The sequence below is a fragment of the Hetaerina americana genome, unplaced genomic scaffold, assembly GCF_022747635.1.
Source record: "Hetaerina americana unplaced genomic scaffold, ioHetAmer1.1.p SCAF_3, whole genome shotgun sequence".
In the NCBI taxonomy this organism is placed as follows: domain Eukaryota; kingdom Metazoa; phylum Arthropoda; class Insecta; order Odonata; family Calopterygidae; genus Hetaerina; species Hetaerina americana.
The window spans coordinates 89,798,290-89,819,119 of NW_027286874.1; the positions used below are offsets into that span (position 1 = coordinate 89,798,290).

At 37.4% G+C, this 20,830-nt stretch overlaps 2 protein-coding genes across 2 annotated transcripts in view; one reads left to right on the plus strand and one right to left on the minus strand.

Annotated features, from left to right (window-relative positions):
• Nucleotides 1-20,655, minus strand: part of LOC139690337 (mite allergen Der f 3-like) — a 51,305-nt gene extending 30,650 nt beyond the window's left edge. Inside the window, exon 1 of the mRNA XM_071587736.1 lies at nucleotides 20,574-20,655. The gene's annotated coding sequence lies outside the window, so the exon portion shown is untranslated. The remainder of the gene's footprint in view (nucleotides 1-20,573) is intronic.
• On the plus strand, nucleotides 3,873-16,594 carry LOC139690336 (androgen-dependent TFPI-regulating protein-like). The gene is made up of 5 exons (XM_071587735.1): nucleotides 3,873-4,237; nucleotides 10,943-11,086; nucleotides 11,903-12,132; nucleotides 13,241-13,392; nucleotides 15,835-16,594. Exons 1-5 carry the CDS (start codon nucleotides 4,046-4,048, stop codon nucleotides 15,888-15,890), a joined length of 774 nt encoding a protein of 257 aa, XP_071443836.1. The 5' UTR covers nucleotides 3,873-4,045; the 3' UTR covers nucleotides 15,891-16,594.
• Nucleotides 20,656-20,830: the final 175 nt, after the last annotated feature.

The window sequence follows — 20,830 nt, forward strand, 5'->3', positions numbered from 1 at the left end:
GTGCACACTGTCTTAAAGACGATAATTTATTTATTTATTTACCCTGCAAGCCACCGCTAGGGTATGTGGCAGGGGGAGAATACACACCAGAATAATTTTGCCCGAACATGACCCTACAGCGGTCGAACAATGTTATTATGATCACCTATAGTTTGTGGAAAAATGGCATCTTAAATCTATCTGTTCTACACTTCATCTCTCTAATTTTATTCACATAATCTCTCCTATCGTAGTACGATGGGGGTAATAATGCATGTTCAACAGCACTTAATACATCCTTCAAATTTATACAAGAGCTTCAATCTGTAATTTAACTTTCGGTCCGTGAGTGATTCCCAGCCTAGCTGCTCTCATATTTTGGATGCGCTGCTAAGTTTATCATCACAACGTTTTACGACTCTAGCTCCACTACGCTGCATACGATCCAATTCGGCAATCAATCCAAATTCGTAAGGATCCCATATACTTGCATTATATTCTAAATGATGCCTAACCAACAACAGATAACATTTCTTTTTGACCTTTTCACCACATTTACCAAATACTCTTCTAATGAATCCTATTTTTTTGTTAGCTTGTCCACATATTCCCCGTATATGTTCAACCCAGGAGAGATCGCGAGTGAGGATAATGTCTACCTTTTTAATAAAGTCTACATTTCGGTGTTCCCAATGCATTAGGCGTTCGGGTTGGAATTTTTCTTTTTCCAAAAATTTATGACTACACACTCACAATTATTATATAAGGGGCGTAGATGGAGCGAGGAGTCGAAGGTCCAATCAATTTATTTCTGGAGACTATTCTGGAGCTAAAGGATGAGCAAAACAATAGTATAGAGAGCTTTCGTTTATTACGAATGTGCCTTGATTTTCCAATTTATTGTTGATTTCTCCTGCGTTATCATTAGTCCATTTTTTGACCCACAATCCCGAAAGGAAAACTGAATTTTCAACGAATTCAAAATTGATACAATTTAATGTATAACTAAAGGAAATTATCCCCCGCCATTCCAGTAGAATATTTTCTCGCCGTTTAAGTATTATTAATGAAAAATACACTTTTTTTACACTTTTTTGTTTCAATTACATTCATATACGTAATCCTGCAATGCTCTCTGAGACTTTTACCGTCCCAGGATGACATTAAATGGAATTTTGTCAGCTTTCCTCGTTTAAATTATACAATTTTTGTTCATTCTCAACGACAAAGCGACACATTTTACTACGCAGATATCCTTGTTGGTACAATACGATAGAATTTATATTCTGAGCGGTAGGCTAATTTTGGAAAACATTTTTATGTAAATTCCGATTGAAATATTTTATACCCAAACAACTAAGCAATGAGTGCGCAATATTGACGATTGATGTCCCTCACAATCCAACCTGTATTAGAAACATCTCTCAATTTGCAGTAAATATGAAATATAAATGGGAATAATTCAGAAAACCTAACTCATAATGTTTAAAAAAAAGATTGCATTGTAAAATAAATGTTCACTTCCATATTATGTATCATTATGTAATCTAATATGTATTATTACTTGCCAAAATGAAGTGACAGAAGATGCGAGTGTTAATTTCAAATAAAAGCGAAAGATGTAATTCGGTTTTGAAAACATAAAATTGAAAATAAAACACTCAGAATTTAAAAAATTCATGATGCATGCATAGTGACTATCGGAAAACAAAACAAATAGGTGAAATATTGATTTCAATTGGTAATTATTTTTGATATATAATACATTTAAACGAAATACCCGCGTAAATTCAAAGGTGAACAGGATGACTACTTTATAAACATTTTATTTAGAAATTAATGTAATTCATGGAATTCAACAGTTTTTGTCATCTCAATTGAGTTTTATGTGTAATAATATTATTAACACCTCATTTTATGTGCTAAGAACTCATAATATATTAAAAATCTCTGTTACACTCATGTTTTGCTGACAAGGGTGGTCTGAAAAGTTTACGACCTCAGAAATTTCAGAAAATATCAGAAAAGTTCAGAAAAAATGTGCTTATGATATGTTTTGAAGACGGGGTTAATGTGTAAATAATATGTTTTTAAGACAGGGTTAGTAGAAAAATTAAAAAAGGGAAATACCAATGCAACGATTTCAGAGTGTAAAAATCATTCGCCTTGACTGGGATTCGAACCCAGATCCCTCAATATCCGGTCGTGTTCCTTTAAAAGCCCCAAAATTTCAGAGTTTAAGAGGACGCCTCGGTAGCTTAAGTGGCTAAAGCACTCGACCGGATATTGAGGGATCTGGGTTCGAATCCCAGTCAAGGCGAATGATTTTTACACTCTGAAATCGTTGCATTGAAATGCACATTAGCGGATGACTCCGTTAAAAGTTACTGTTGCGGCATCTCCCGCAGTTTCTTTGGAATTTGTCAAAGTGAAAACACCATAAGTGTTTAAAGTTGGCTTTAACCTCGTGGACTGTGGCGCCTTGCGCACGACTACGAATGCCTGTGACATTGTATGTACGGTATTTCGTCACAACATCTTGTTCCTTTAAAAGCCCCAAAATTTCAGAGTTTAAGAGGACGCCTCGGTAGCTTAAGTGGCTAAAGCACTCGACCGGATATTGAGGGATCTGGGTTCGAATCCCAGTCAAGGCGAATGATTTTTACACTCTGAAATCGTTGCATTGAAATGCACATTAGCGGATGACTCCGTTAAAAGTTACTGTTGCGGCATCTCCCGCAGTTTCTTTGGAATTTGTCAAAGGGAAATACCTTTCTTGGCTTAGTTCCTTTTTTGTCTATTGTTGTGCCCTTTTAATTATCTAATGGGGAATTGATTAATATATTTTTCTCGTCCCTGAGACATAGACAGCATTCACACGAGATGTCTATAGGTGGTGACTACGCCTCTCTGACATCCCACTGGCTTGCTGTATTCGAGTTTAAATTCAGTTATAATAATTCATTTTTCTTATTATATGTAGCCTAGTTAGTTGATTTCACTTCCAACTGATAATATGAAAAATAAATTAAGTTTCATTTGCTTTTAAGAATTGATTATGATTTTAGTTGATAAATCACGAGTCAAACGTGACTTCCCAATGGGACCTTTTACCAAGGATTTTCCAGAGTAATTGGGCAATTTGAGGTATGTTTGAATACGGTTTGAATAATTAACATATACATTGTTCTATTAAATTTTTTGCTTTATTCAAGCACTTGAAACTATGCAACAGTCGAAAATTAAAAAAAAATAACTAATGAAAAAGAAAAGCCTTATTTTTTATAATTTATATTAATTCCTAGGAGAGCTGAAAAAACTTTCATTGAACTGAAATAAGATTGCTTAACTCTTTACTCGTTTTTTAGCGAACGATTTGTAAACATCGTTTTTAACAGTGCTGATTATATGAACGAATTAAAATGAGATAACCGCGTAAATTTAAACGTTGACGGCGATGAATAGCTTATCTCGGTTATCTTTAGAAAATAATGAAATGAAGTCTACAATTTCGATTAAAAAAACAAAAAAATGAAATCAACATTTGTTCCATACTTCTCCGAAACCTGTTCGTAGTCCATTTTTCTCCAGAGCCGGACTCTACCCAAGAATTCTTCTTCCCCCATGGACTCACCCGACCAAAATGTCCCATTGGAATTCATCATTAAGTATGACGACATAATTCATCGACTCCAGCAATATCTCCCTCCCTTTCTCATCTATATCCGCTTCGTTATCGCATAGCTCGATTGGTATGCGCGTGTTCTGAACCCCTTTGCCTCGGTTTATCGCGTAATGCCCCCTGACCCACGTAGAGATCGGCCGCGGGCAAGGTGGCCTTCGCGCGGCAGCAGACGACGGATATCCCAACCGCCCGCCCTTTCTCCCACGGCCGTCTGCTTCAGCGGACCTTCTCAGGAGGCGAAAGAGAGCGTAGGGCGCCGCGCCAGAGGGTTCGCCGGGACGGAGCCGTCCGGTACGGTGAACGAGCGAGAGCACGTACGTCGCATCCGAGTCGAGTCGGTTTCTCGCCCCGCAGACGCCGGGAGCCACGCACGCCTCCAGCATGTCCGCCGCCAAACTCCAGCTGACCCAGAGGGTCTTCCACGTCGGCACCCTCCTCTACTACATCGCCGTCAACGCATATATCGTCGCGGGGATGGAGCACGCCTATGAGAAGTTGGGAAGGCCAAAAGATGATCCCATGGTCACCAGGATGCTGGCTGGGTCAGCCACCTACTTCACCGTCTGGAACTTGGTACAGTACAACCAAAATTATCTGTATCCGAATCCACATACGCACCTAACACGTATTTACGTGTTGACCTTTTTCAAATCCTGTAAAGTGTTCATTTCATTTTCATCGTTGCCATGGACGTTATATCTTGACCTTTGGGTAGATGCTCGCTCTTAAGCATTTGAATTATTTTAGGTGTACGTACTTCGTCAATGTTGACTCTTCTTGGGCACCTGCAAGTTTCTCATAATTATTCGTAGGTTAGCTCGATCATTGGAATCCTTTCTTTCATCTTCTCCTTCACTTGCGCAGTGAAGTATGTGTCATCAGCAAGGGGGATTTGCCCCTTTTGAGGGGATTCGGACCAATATCCGGCAAAGAGTATTGTACTGTAAATTACCTATGTATTATTTAAAAAATTGTAGCTTGATTTTAATTTATGCTGTAGCATTATGCCGTTTATTCAATGTTACACATAAAGCAGCATAGACATATTACTTGTTATGCACCTTTTTATCAGACTGTGCACTTTGAGCATTATATTCCAAATGAATTAAACGCTACATGCCCAAAGGGTGAAATAGGGCAAATAATATTGAGAACCACAGCTGTAAATTTACAAAAGGGACCATATGTTTTGTTTTTATTTTGTTTCTTGGACATTATGATAACACTTTCGAGGTGGGAACATCGCCTCACGGAAGTGGTGACCTGTCGTTTGAGCTTGGGTTTTTTCATTAGAGGTGCCGGCTGGCTGTAATGTAATAACTTATAACAAATATGCATACTCTTTTCGCCGTACTCTACCGGGGAAGCACTGTCAACAAAAGCCTGATTTTATTTCACGACAAGTAATTTTCATCAACTTATTTCTTCCGCACTGTCCTATCCTGACTTCTGTAAAAATATTGACCGGTGGGCACTAAGTGGGAACGCAGAAGAAATAGCAATGAAATACTTTGCTTTGAACTACATTTTGATTTCAAGGTCAACAAAAATATCTTGGAACCCGTTGTATATCGTCGTAGTTCTTTTACTCGTGATTTTTATAATTTACCAGATCCAAACTTAAATTAAACATTAGAGACAAATGTTGCAAAATTATTTTAAATAATCCCAGTCACATGCACATTATCCGTTCATTTAGTTTCCTAAACAATTTTAACCCACATTCTCGGACGAAATACAAAGACTGTATTTATTTTTTTAAATTTATGAATCCAAAGGTCAAGGCAGAACCTCTTAATCATCGCCTTCGTACTCTTCATTCACATCATAGATGTCATCATGTTATAACTTACAGCTAGTCTTATAATTATGGGTTCGATCGATGCTTCTCGTACTCTTTTTAAAAATCATCGCTTTGAAATTTTTTCCTCATGACAAATATGTATGTACGTGTTAAGCCTTCTTTGTGATCTTATCGAGTGTCTGTAAAATACCGCACAATTGTGTCATCGATTGAGTAATATTATTTTAACTGTCTAAAAATTTCTTAACTTTCCTGGCTCCTAATGGGGTATCGTCCTGATGATGGAGGGTCTACAGGTCATTCAGTTTAAATTTGGTATTTCCTACACCATTCGTATTCCTTGCTTTCTTTCATTCCCTGGACGATGTAGTCCATTTTTTAATATTTCCATTCGTCGCAAAAAGAGAGAATATTTTACCTTAATATATGTATAATTTGTAAGTTATCGAAATTTGTTACGGTTGCAACCGTAGCTTCCTCATATTGTATGGTGTTACAAAAAAAGGGTCCCTTTGGAGGAAGTAAGGAGAACCGATGTTCACGGCAGAATCTCTTTACTCTCTATACATCAGTACACTGCGCAAGGAGAGGTGAAGTTCAATCGACGAATTTTGGAGAGTAATTCAATTTTCTGCTGGTTAAAATCCATCCTCTTCATTGCTATTTGTTTCTATAAAGTCATATAATAATGGTCTTACCTCTCAAGTAACAAACATATCTACACAGATAGTATAAAATGAAAAACATAGAGCCCACAAAGAAAGAAAATTTGCACGATAGTTTATTTACAATTTTCCGTGGCACAACCACCTTCTTCAATGGATGGAAAAATTTTTATCGGTGCTCCTTTAATTCTTAACTTTTTTTAAAAAGTGTCCATTTAATTTTTATCAGTATTCATTTGCATGAATTTCTGTTCACCATTGGGCGGATTTTCATAGTTGAACGTATGTACGTACAATCTACTACGAGAATACTCGTAGAATTAGTCCACTAGGACTAGGATTTAGAATCGATTGCATTGGTGAAGCTAGTCAATATACAGCGAATAGTTCCTTATAATTCCCACAAATCCATTTATTTATAACTATATTATTCTTAAGAATTCCTACTCACCAGTAGCGAATATTTCTCTATCAAGGACTCGATAAAAATGCAATGCCAGCCTACGAACACAAAAGATGCCTCGTTAAGGTGTGATTAGCGTAATGTGGGAAGTCAGATGAAAACTGTTTATCATTTTAATTAACTTTTTTGTTCCTTCATCGGAATTTTTCTGCAGTTTTTAATACGGAATTGGCTTTGTTATGTATACACAACTCATGATGGGTGAAATTAAATTGCTGACCTCGGTGGTGGTGGAGGTAATGCAATCGCCTGCTAATTAGGTCGCGGTCACAAACTCGATTCGCGCCTTGGTAGGTTGCCCTCATAGATTATTCTCTTGTTGTTATAACATATTAAACATCTCTCTAAAAATCTTATACTAACAGTCAATTAGGCTTTTTTGTGTTCGTGGTATATGGATAAATAAAATCTTGCTACATAAAATTTTGCTTCATGTAAATTGCTTAACTCGGATAAAATTACTTGAATTAGCTACATTCATTTCCCGGATCGGGGAAAGTTTGTGAAAATTTTCATGAACCTTTCATCTATATCAATGTTTTATTTTACTATTATGACTGCTGCATTCATATCTTCCTAATTATTTTTTTTTTACTTTTATATACTTTATTGTTCTTATTATTTTCGTAATATTATTCATTTCTATAAATATGACATTTTTCTGCATATTTATTCATCAATTTATTTATATATTTTCTTGGTGTTCTCATGATATGTTTCACCCTTTCATTGCTTATAGGTATTTAAAAATTAGTGATATTTTAGTAGGATTTGCAGCTTTTTCTCCCTCCCGTCCATCCGTTTGTTGTTTTCTCGTTAGGAATATCAGTTCACAATCCTTAGGCTTTTCCCACAAATCTTTATATCTTGTCAATCTCTACACAATTTTTTCCCAGTGTAGCATTTAATTTTATTTGCTGCGTATTTTCCTATTATCACTGCAAAAATGTCTACGCTCTTTATTGTCATGATTTTTGACGAGTTTATATATGTAATGATGAGGGGTTAGTTGAAAGAAGAGACTATCTATTCTCCATATCCCCACGTTTTATTACCAATAAGTGTATTTTTTTAACCCTGCACGTTTACCATTCGTGATATGAACGTACCCTTTTAGTATCAAATTTGGTGAGAAATACTCCTCTGGATTAGTAGAAATTACTTCACAATGAATTCCAGCAATTTTGGGCAGTATAGCTCCTTTGGGAAAATAGATTTAGAGTTCATCATGAAATAAGATCAAAACCATCCCGATTCAGTATCAATTTTCCTCACTTTGCTTTAGAACCTTTGGAATTGCTATCTCTCATAGCTGGTAAAACTTCAACTTTTGGAATAATATAATATCCCCTTATTTATGTTTTTTTTAAACTTTAATATACAAATAGAGTAATAGAATTGGTTTTAACATTCCCAATCAGCGATGAACGGTAAAAGGGGTCAAAGAAACTGCATGTTTTGTGTAAAATTGCTTTATTTATCCACGTGAATACATTTAGCATTTGGATAATTATACGGGTACCAACGGCAAGAAGATATTTGTAGCTATGAATGCGCTATACCAAATGAATGGTGAGATTATTAATAGCAAAATTAAGCAAAGGATTCCGAGATACCAGCAGAACAAATAAAGTATTTAAAGTTCATGGACTACCCCACATAATGAAATTTTTTCATATCGCACTAATTCGTCGGCGTACAGTAATCAATCAAGCCTGTGCCTTCATTTTCTCACTGGGCTCCATTCTTAAGGAAAGATTGAGTCTCGTCTCTTCGTAATTCAAATCTAAATTATCCTCTTCCTTTAATTGCAAAACCTGAAATATGATAAGAAAATAGTATTTGCGTACACTTTTTAGGGAATCGAGTATAAAAAAGCAGCAAAATTATCCCCAAAGACGTGCTCTAAACTGCTGCAGGTATCACCCTACATCCAGATTTTTTTATTTGTATTCTACGGTTTTAGGTATGCTTTAGACGAAAACTATACAACGGTAAAAAAATTACATTTCTTTGACTCTTGTAACGAAACACAACCTGGCATCTAACATCTAAAATTTTCGTTCTGTGACTTAATGTCACATTTGTAATCCACGTGAAATTTCACATCAAATTAAAGAAAAACTATCTAAAACTTTATTTCATTAGACTGATGCTCAGCTGAGCAAGAATGGAATGATTATCTCGAATTATTTTCTCAGTAAATCAGTCGGAGAGTATTATTTAAGCTTGAGTACCCTTGAAATGGGAATCAAAATGAACCTTGATATTTAATAAATTTTCATTTATCTCTTCGCAATAACTCATGACTCGGGGTTTGCCTGGAGACTGAACCTCTAGCAGATATATAAAGTAATGTCCTCAAGTAGATGACTGCGTTTTAATTCGTATGTAATTCCCTGCACTCATGCCTCCCACTAGAAATGAACTTGACCGCAATACATTGTGAAGCTGGGTTTTTAGTGGCATCTCGTTCAGTATGAAAGTGCGTATTACCTTTAAATCCACTAATAAAAAATATCTGACTAATGGTAAGAAATAAAATATGAATTTCTCACGCTCTGTTTGTGGGTATTTTTCTTGCACAAAATTTATATTTTAATTTTCACAATAAATAGCTTTTGAGAAAACTCTTGAGGTGAATGATTTTTCTTAATTGCAGCTATTTTAGAGTTCTCATTAAACTAAGTAATATATATATATATATATATATATATATATATATATATATATATATATATAGGGTGATAAAATAATAATAAGGGTAATATAGGGTGAATTGAGGAGCGCTCAGCCGCTGACAGCAGGGATATGGATTAAAATCTTCGCGAAAACCACAGGCCGTGCCATTTACTTTTTAACACTGACGTTTTTATTTCTTGTTCTGTATTTATTTCTTGATGTGTAACTAGCTCTTCTTAATTTTTTCCCAAAACACCTTTTTAATCATGACACTTAAGTATCCCCAATATAAGGGCGGCATATTATTCCTAAATAAATTTTAAATGTATTTGTTTTTTTTACTTTCTAAAACGAGTCGAGGGATGAATTCATCATTTAGGAAGTAGTCGACCACTAGGGAAGCATCTGGACTCGAAATAAAGCGCTCGTTCAAAGTCTGTCTTAGTAAGAAGCAAACTCACTCTCATGGAACTTCTATCCTTTTAAAGCGATCTCGATTAAGTCATTTGGTGTTCACACATTAATCACGAATTAAATTTGGAAAAACAAATTAAAATATTCCACCTCCTGAGTGATTGCAATTATCTCGATTTGTTGTCGATAACAATTATCTCGATTCTCACCACAATGCTCCAACAACCCTAAAAACCAACTCTTATTGCGGTGATGAGACTACCTGGATAATCATTAAAGTATAACTTATGAGAATGTGGCGTCCACCCGTCAATAACTTGGTGCTTACCTCGAGGTTTCATGTGCCATAGGACTCGCAATTACTACCTTCCGCCCCTCAAAGTAGCCTTCGTGAGGACGACTGGATGATGTATCTTAATTTCAACTATTTCATAGTTCTCAGTTAACTATTCAGTCCTCAATGAGCAAAGACGAAATACTATATTTCCGCTATGCGGTCACGTCTATCACTTTCCGCCATCCTGTTACAATTACCGTCATCCGGAACTTTAAACCTAGTGCAATAATATTGGTACTTTGAGTATCTATATGCTCGGGAGATCTACGAAGAGACCATCGCCGCAGGCCTTTTCTTATATATCTCAAATGAATGAAGAAAAATACTTGAAGAACAATGAATTCTCTGAAACAATTATCTCGATTCTCACCACAATGCTCCAACAACCCTAAAAACCAACTCTTATGTATCATTATTTCCATGGTAAACACATTGCTCTCTACGATTTTTAAGTCTGCTCGTAGATGAGACGAAGAGGATGAAACGATTGAAAACCCTAAGAAAAATCACTGGGTCTACCTATTTCCAAAAACATATTAAGACAAAGATTTCAGAGTCGTAAATTCCTGAAATCCCTAAGGAACCCCTTAGAAAATTCTGACTTAAACTCCATTAATGATTATAAAAAAAACTAAATGACCCGACCTGTAACCATATCCGAAAATTATTTTTTCATTGAATAGTGGTCGAGTGACTTGTAGACAGCAGGGTTGTTGTGAATAAATCTCAGTTTCCCTGGCACGGATATGAACAATGAGGTCACTGCCTAATTAATGGCATCCGAGCTATCATGAATCTTGGGCCTCCATTGGAGAATACTTTTACCTAGCCGAGATAATCATAGAGCGCAGATGTGCTGTTTGCTAATGTATTTTTTCACAATTGCACTGACTTTAACACTTTCTCTCCACAGCTCGTGCAACAGGTGTACTTCTCCCTGTGCTGCTTGGAGTATCTCCTCGAGCTATTCCCGAAGGCCCTCTCTCCCACGGCACAGGAGCAGATGCGCACCACCAGACGAATAATGCTGCCCACCCTGCTCTTCCCATGCTCGTGTGTGAGTACCCTTAAGTGAGTCAACGGGAAGGGTAATGATATACTGTAGACTACGTTTGACGACGAATGAAGGAAGTTGTACGAAAATTTGTGTGTTGCCACCAAATATTCCGTTTGGATGAAGCCTGTAAAGCTAAGTACCTACTTGATAGGCACTTCATTGTAGGTAGACGTACAATTTTAGGATCCACTTCGGGATATCCGGTTTACGCTCTATAGTGGAACGGAATTTTACTACAAGATAATAGCGTCGATGAAACTGATATTAATTCTTTTTATACACAACTAATGTGCTTTTGTGATCCCTCATGTGTGATTTATTTTTACTCTCGGGAAGCTCCACCGCGCTGAGAAATGTTGTGTGCTTCGTGGTCGACGATAGGAATATTTCCTCTCTTTTTGCCGGGCGGGCATTTGGAAACACACCGCTGCCTCATGTTCTAAATGTGGTCTAACTAATTTCAATTACCCCCTCTCCTTCACTATTTCATTATCGTTACCAGCCGTCCTGCCATTAAATTTTCCTTAAGGCGAGCCCGAATCTTCTTCTAACATTCCCATTCCTCCGGTGGTGAGAGTTACCCTTCAAGAACTTTCCGTGTTGCATTTTTAATTCATCCCAAAGTGCTCATTCCTATTAAATGTCGTGTACCTCATTTATTTCACCCAGAAGTGACATTACCGAGGATTTGATTCCTTTTAATTAATCTTTCCTCCAAACCAGGCTTCACACCGGAAAAGTAAAAGTTATTAATGGGAAGAATAAACGAACTTCTATTGATGCGGAGGACTGATTTGGCCTCTTTGACCTGTACAGGAGGTGGTGTTTAACTTTTGGGCGCTCTATTGGGTTTCGCCACGGCTAGTCTTCGGAGATTTCCTGGATGTCATCAACCCAATGTGGATCAATCATGCAATTCACACCAACATATTGCCCATCGCCGTGCTAGAGATGCTTCTTCGAGCCAGATCCGAAGGCGTGTGGGACGGCGGTTTCCTTCGAGACGCGAACAAGCTGAACTCATTTTTCACCGTTTATCTCGTAACGTAAGTTCTGCTATTGCAATTATTGCAAATCCTTAGCTTTATGGTAAGATATGAATAATTATTGCCCTCTAATTAGCAAATGTACGAAATTTTACATTGATTGAAAGGAAACGCAAACTTTGGGTAAGTAAATTTGTTTTAATTCACAATCTAAGCATTATCACCTAAGTACTTAAGCATTGTTGAGTAGTATGCACGTGAAGAACAAGACATTGCGACATTTTTTGGAGGTATATTGGATAATATTAATATCGGAAATCATGTCTTTATTCATCATTACGATTTTCTTTTATCGCTAATATGATAATTTTCGCTGGTTCAAAATAATGGGGGAAATAAAGCGAGGTACTACATGGTTAATCCACAAAATACACTCTATTAATAATCTCTTTAGGCATGCTACGAGATAACCCTAAGCATGTATTGTCCCTATAAAATCTCTAACCCTTTTTTGAAAAGGACTTGTTTGTAAGTTTTCTTGAAATTTAAAAATTTCATAGTTATTTAGTTATTCCTTTTGCCGGGTTTTCGTAATATTTTGAAAAAAAAACAAATTGCGTATTGCAAGAGATACTCTAATTTAAAAACTGTCATTTTTGTGCGTGTCCTTAATATTTAGAATCTTCTTAAAAATTAAATATAATTGGTTCAAAATGTCCATGGCATTTAAAAAACCAACCCTAGCCGCAACATGTTATCTTTGTTATCTTGCTGCATCACTAGGTTAGTGATATTGATTTTAAATTTCCCGGATCTTCCTCGTTTGCACCCCTTCATGCTAGAAGGGTTCGAGCAAATTCAAAAGTTCTGATATTTATTAATTTCTGCAACACGAACGGGTCTTCCTTGCTTCAACCTTCCTCCCGCCTCTATTGCCTTTTAATGGTGCATCAAAAAGTCATTAAAATATGTCTTAAGCGCTCCTAACAGGAATTTATTCACGACCCGTGACTTAATTTTGTTTAATACTTTTAAGTCACTCCGTCTTCAATTCTCTTTTCCAGTTGTCAAGATTACTCCAGAGTACAAATAGCCTAGTTGGTGAGATACTGAACATGTCTATTTAAAGTAAATTCATTGACACGGTTATTAAATCTTTCAATTTCAGCGTGCTCGTGGGATATTATCGGAGGGGCACTTGGCCTTATCCATTCATGGACCCATTGAATGGTTTAATGTTCTTCGGGCTGGTCGCACTTTGCTACGTCATGGGATGGATCTGGTTTTCCTTCGGAAGGTGTCTGAATCAAATTTTTTCTGGTAAGCCAGCTTTATATTTCATTTAATCATAAAAATTCTTAAATTAATCTATTTCCGTTTATAAATCCTTTACAATGTCCTAATTTCTTCTGTGCCAGCACTAAAGACGGGTCAAAAATATCGCTTTCTGAATGTGGCAGCGCTCATGGGAGTCAAGACTACCCAACCGATTGGACAGTTCGCAATACTAAAATGCAGCCCGACATGGTATTCTTCTGGGCTATATTTTCAGTTTTTTGAAATTATATAAAAACAAAATAAATTAAGAAACGCGCCAAATGTTCGTTTACTTACACATTCATATGACATTCTCATGTGTTCGCTTTTTCTCAGTGGCCGTAGGAGACTTTGTTGGCATTTAGACCGTTGGAGACTTCTAAAAACGTCTCCTACGACCTGTAATAATACATCTACGTCTACATAGCATTCCGAAAGATGCTGCCAAGGGCGAGTGGCAGGGTGGGTTAGGGTATTAGCCGTTTATGCACGGATATGCACCCATACATAAATATGAATATACGAGGTGTGTTCAAAAAGTAAGGTGACTTTATATTTTTATGACAAAATATTTATTTTTCCTTCAATATTCAAGTTGTCCCCTTCAAAATGACCCCCCCAGATATAATACACTTGTGCCAACGCTTTTTCTAATCCTCGAAGTAATTGTAATATGCACTTTTTGGTATAGCCGTGAGCTCTTCCAGCGATGCAGTCTTTATCTCCTGAATCGTTGCAAATCTCCGTCCTTCCATAGGTCTTTTCAGTTTTGGAACATGAAGCAGTCTCAGGGGGCAAAATTCGGTGAATATGGTGACTGAGGCACGATTTTGGTGTTATTTCTGTTCAAAAAATCTCTCACAAGCAACAATGAGTGAGCAGGTATATTATCGTGATGCAAAAACCATGAATTATTTTCCCACAATTCCGGACGTTTTTACGTATTGCTTTTCGTAAACGGCGCATAACTTCAAGTTTATACTCCTTATTGACCGTACAACCTTATGGCAAGAACTTCTGACGCATTTTGCCTCGGTAATCGAAGAAAACAGAGAGCCTTAGCATTTGATCGAACTTGGCGTGCTTTTTTTCGGTCTTGGTTCTCCCGGGTTCTTCCATTGGGACGATTGGGTTTTGGTTTCAAAGTCATAAACATACACCCATTATTCGTCACCAGTTACGTCAGTCAACAGCTCCTGAGTGATGCTTATGCGACGGTTTTTCTAGTAAAAATTAAGGAGTTTCGGAACGAACTTCACTGACATACGTCTCATGCCCACCTCTATATGCCAACATCCTCAGCAACTTTTCTTATAGTGATTCGATGATTTTTCAAGACAGTATTCTTCGCTGCTTCAACCTTTTTATTTGTTGTTGACGTGCTGGGGCGTCCAGAGCGAGGTTCGCCATTGGCATCTTCTCGGCTATCTTGGAAGAGCTTGTACCTCTTATAAACATTTTTTTACTCAAAGCAAACTCACCGTATGCTACTGTCTACACTTCAAGTGTTTAGAAGCACTAAATTTTATTTTTTACACAAAATGTGATGGAAATTCTTTGATTCATTATTTTTGATAGAAGGGAATCGCCGAGCACACCAAAACACGTCTAACATTTGTATCTGTCGATAGCAAACTAAAATTTCAATTTTTTGAAACTTTAAAAAAATGTTTGGGATATGTGTACCAATGCAACAAAACAAAAAAAACGAAAATCGAATGTTGTTACCCGCGAAATTTGAAAAGTCACCTTACTTTTTGAACACACCTCGTATAGTTCGCTTACATATAAATAATAATGCATGCATATTTATAAATATAAACAAGCACGTCTACATACACTTATATACCTACCTGTATCACACAATAATGCGTGTGATCGAATACACATTAAAATTATGCGTACACACTGCTGGAACTTTCACGAGGTTATGGTAACTAGCCCAATGAGCAGTCTGCTCTTATATTCAAATCTAGTTGATGTTGGGCATATGTAGACGTCAGTCCTCTTCAAAGAAAATTCATAGCGAGCCAAAAAGATTACTTGTAAGAGATTCCTATGTACGATTGGTAAATTTATATTTCTGCTTTAAGTGATGTCTCAGGTAAAAATTTGCCGTATGCTGGCAAATTTTTACCTGAGACATCATTTCAAAAGCGGCAACGATCATGGTCATGATGTAAATGATTGAATTGGAATTTTTTTCGTGGCGTGATTATGATAATTCTCTTTGGTTCAATCCTCCGACCTCAGTTCACGGAATCAAAAGGTAAAAATAAACCATTTTTCGATTTTATCCATTATCAAATAAGATGCAATAAAAATATCATTCAATCAAACACGTTTAAACCCATTATATGGAAACAATTTATAACTGTATGCCATACATAATGCATGGAATTGTACGCTCGAATGATAAAAAATGTTATTCATTTTATTTCACAGGAGGATTGGAAGCTGCACGACGACAGCCGGTTGATTTGTCAATGAAGACCAGATAGTTATTCGACATGTGCGACAGAGAATTTTGTCTTTCATCTTTTATTGGCATGATGTGTAGTGATATTAATCTGTCTCCGTTAGCATTCATAGGTGGGGAACGTGCAGTAGTACTTAACCTTCCAAAACTATATATCGAATATTCCCATAAAAGTACTCAATTACTCAATAATGCTCAAATACCTTCAATCTCAAGCGTTCATTATATATGATCGGCTAGCTTTCTTTTTTAATCACATGCGGTCACTACCTATGAGGGCATTTTGATAAACAAAACTCTGTTGTTAATTACGTATTATAAGTTTTATTTTGCGATGAAAATTCCGTCAAAAGAATGCAATTGTTATCATAATATTAATATTGTTGTCAAACGATAAAAATATCCTTAATATTGTAAGTGGTTAAGTAAGTTAGTTAATCTCATTTTTTCCAAGCGCCCAATTTTAACCAAATAATAGACAAGAATTTCAAACGATTCGTAATATAACACCAAAAATTCTTCAGCCGCAGTCCTATGAATTTTACTTAAAATTATGTTTACATCTCAAAATGTTTATTTAATTAAAGGCATGAGAGGTTCTAGCTGTTTAGAAAATATTATAAAATCTAGAGGCCGAAAATTTACCTCTGTAACTCAAGACTGAATATCTTGTTCCTGTACTATGCATACATATTTAATAAATATTTTTTTCATTATGTTATCAAACTTTTACATTTTCATTTAATCGGGGAAAATGGTGTTTCTTTGGATACACATTCATCTTTTTTTTCCTTTTTGCTCTTAAAAATAACAACTTGTAGATGCAGGGAATCCAATGGAATAATAATAATATTCGTAAGCTGAACAGTGTGGAGTTGGTTGAATAGCAAGTGGCTGTCATTAATTACGTTTTCCCCAAAATCATAACGATAACCATTAGGATTACCAAATTTCTGTTTATGCAGTGTCATAAAAACCCCATGCTAGCAATACTGCAACAAAATAGTGTGTTTTTCACGTAAATACGTTGTGACCGTCAAGGGCTTCCGTCAAGTTATTTTTCTATCCTGTGGAAAGTACACTCTCCCATTTAAACCAATGATGAAACCAAGGTTAATATCTTAAGTAGAATGTCCCTTAATTCTTTGCGATATGAGTTTGAGCTTGGTCCCGAAATCTATGTCTGAGCCAATGTATTACGAATGGGACAAAACCAAGCCATCATCTCCAAACTAGTTTGTTTGATATCACGATCAAAACCGGCAATTACGTGTGTTCAAATGTAACTTTGAGTCAAGTCTTTATAACATCAGATTTTACAGGTAACACAATGCACCAAGGATTTTATAAATGGCGGAAAACAAAATTCTATTCAAATATGCAAATGTCTGAACAGCCTTATAGTTTATCTGAACTTCAAAGTTTCTATATGGTAACGCATTTAGACCCCTGTCGTGATACTTTTAATTGATCCATCTTTAAATTTCGTTGGATAGGTTCAGTTTATGGTATATTATTGCCTCTAGGTCACCTAATCATAAGAAATGTCACCTTATCACTCCAATGGCACTATATACGATTATCAAGTTGGGGCACTGGTTATTATGTAATTTTCCCCACTTATTGTCCAATCTTCGATTCCCGGGACGAGAGGTATGATTTTCTAATGACTTCAGCCAAGTACTCAGTAATTTTGATGTGAATAAAATAAAATTAAATAAATATAATTTGGGATGAGAAATTAAACCGTGGATCCTGCATTTCCTTCCGGTCATGTCTCTAGATGGATGAAGTCTTAAGTCTAATATCCAATCTGAATTCATAAAGGCCTTTAACTCTCCCTTCTTTTTTCACTACCCTAATTATGCGATCTTATATGACCAAAATTATTTCCTTTGTCCAATACTTTGATAGAATATTGTGATGGTGAATTTAGCGATTTTACGAACTGAGAAAAGTGAGTTGATCAAGATCTTCGATATGTTTGTGCGGCATTGATTAGATTATTAAGGTTGAGTCGAGCATCGGAAGATGTTTTGTAAATGGCAAAATAAAGTTAATGAACCCATTATAATTGTCCATGCTTTATAAGTGTTACATTAATTAGGTAAGCTTTTAGCAAATATTAACTAGGCACAGAGATGAAAAATGAAAGCCGCCAGCGGGTATACATAATTGAACCTCGAGAAATGAAAAAATTAGAAAAGTGTATCATTCAAAAGTTAAATAGACAAATGAAAAGATAGTTACCGTCGTCAAAAGACACAGTTAACATTATAGTGCCACTGGAACTAGATATTTGAATAGTTTGATCTCCGACATAAAGAATTTTACATGCGAATTTTTAAGTTTTATTTTATTCACAATAAGGTGTGGTTGGTAAATCTGGTTGGATTTGTAAATTCTTGGATTGTATTAAAAGAGGTCGCATGTTAAAACTCTCCGGTGAATATTTATCATAAAATGTTTTGAACCTCCTACAAATTGTAACACAATATTCTATAATTTTATGACTATGACTTTTGAGAGCACCGCGGAGCGTTGCTATTTCATTCGAGTCATCCAACATCGAAGCGAATTTGTCTCAAGCTGGCTATGTTACTACTTATTCTGTATTTTATGATTAACAGGCTCAAGACAAAACGGTAGACGGCGTGGCGTGGAAATCAGTGTCAGTCAAAAACATTTTAGCACTCGAGCGCCAGAGTGCCAATTTGACCATAATTTATCAAAAACCCTTACCATGTATTCATCCTGCCATTAAGGTGTTCAAGAAGAATAAGCTTTTTATCACCGACGATTTTTCTTTGAGTTTTTTTAGTGTCATTGGGTCAAGTATTCTGCCTTTTAACACACTCTTTTCAATTCCGGTACGTTACCAAGCAGTTTAACGGAGTATACGGGTGCCAGTCTATCTTACCTTGGTCATGGAACAAAAAGCGACCGTCTTCGAGCGATGCGAAAGGCGCCGCTCACAACCATGATCCGTGTGCGCGAGTAATTAGCACCGCATTCAACGGGCTCTGTCGCCCGCGCCCTCTTCCTGCAGTTGCCACCTCTCTCGTAACACGCTCGCGAATTATCCCACGGTTGCCAAAATATAACAACACACTCGCGCAAAAATATTAACGCCCTTCTTCCCCTCAGGAGTGCCCCTGAGCGCCTTCTAACCTCCCTCATCTCCCTGGTGACTAATTCCACATTATCGCAAAAGATTTCAAAACTCGTGGTATGAGGAGTTTATTGTTGCTCTGAATTACTGCGTCGATGAAGTGCTTTAAGGTCACGGCGTGTTCGATGACGTCGGATTAATCCTATGAGCGACTTGCATCTATCTTCCGTAGCAACGGTAAGCGGCGTGTAACTGTAAATGCGGAACAAAAGAAGATAAAGCACGGGGCAAAAGCGTTATCAAGGATTTCCCGTGTCAGCATTCAACTGGATGAGGCACGGCTTAAGTGTGCCATACAGTTGGAAGGTGGGTCTGGGAATGGCGTATTCGTGTATTGCCCCGCCATTTCCCGCGTCAGTAGATGCGCCAGGTGCAGGCTGCCTTTGTAGCATTACCTCATCCTACCGAAGGAAGAAGCTTCGCCAGAATTTCTTTTTTTCTCCTACTGGCCATCGGTGGCAATGCATTGGAGCCAAGGAGAGAGAGAGAGAGAGCCGAGGACAAACAATTGAGAAAACTACGGCTGTTGAGACAGAGGTTATGCAAAGACCTAGGGGTGGATGTCCAAATGCACCGGCAGCTTGTTCGTCCGTCCTTCTCCGACAGCGTTATAGGCAAGTCAAACAGAAAGATCTAGCTGAAGGTTCGGCAGTGAAAGGCATTTATAACGTGAGCGAAAAGTGACCGCGTTCCCTACGATAACTTTTATTTGAATGCATTCTCCTTGCAGCTGTCGCTATGATAAATGCACTAATGGGTGTTTTTTATGAGCGCTCGTACTTCATGAAGAGCAATCGATGCTTTGAAGAATCAGATACTGCCATACATCGTTGAATTTTCTGGTTTGAATTAGAACCAAATGCTAATTTTATGTATCTGTAAAAAAAATCTATGTCCATAAATCGAAGGGATTTTTGTGCGCATTGGCTGTCATGCCTAACTGTAGTTGCAGGGAATGGCGCAAGATCGGGAGGAGTGGAGAAGTAGGGAACACCTGCGAAACTAATCTATGGTTTGTTGAACAAACAAAATACCCTTCCATTAAAATATGTTTGACTGTACTCATAATTGTAATGGTGATAATGAGAAGTAATTAACATTCGTAAAAAAGGAACATCTCCTTTTAAACCTATGCTCATTAAATTTTCTGCCTCTTGTTCCCTATTATTGAAAATTTATGCATCACACTGATTCAATTTATTTGATCCATTGCAAACTTCTCCGGAAATAGCACCGGAGGGAAAGAAAGAATTTTCACTAACCGTAGTCACTTGACGAAAAGAGGTTGCCTGTTACGGAGCCCTTCGACCCACACCTATAAAGTGAAAAGGTTTCCATTTGTCCAATCTCTTTAAATTCTCAACTCAAGGCATGTGGCTCAAAGAGCATATCGGAGTATTGAAGTAATACAACAGCAATCGACGGAATTTCACTCGACACCTCCCGTTCGAGTATCATTCCTCGGGGGTGTCCAATCGCGAAGTGGGTAATTCACCTCAGCGTGGTCGGCGCGCCTTAACGGCAAACACTCACCTACTTGCCGAATGGTCTCCCTCACGTCCCGTCCTGTCAGTCGCACGGGAGAGAGCGAGCCGCTTCAGACTCCCGAGCGGAGTGCATAAGCGGAGGTGACTTCGCAAAGCTCGCTTAGCGTGCCTCCTTCGTCCTCTCCCCCGCCTTCCCCCACAGCCCACCCCCATTCCCGTCTGCGCTCCACGGCTTCCTGCCCCCCCTCCATTCATTACCCACGCTCGTCCGTCCGTTCATACGCAAGTGTGAGCGTATCGGCT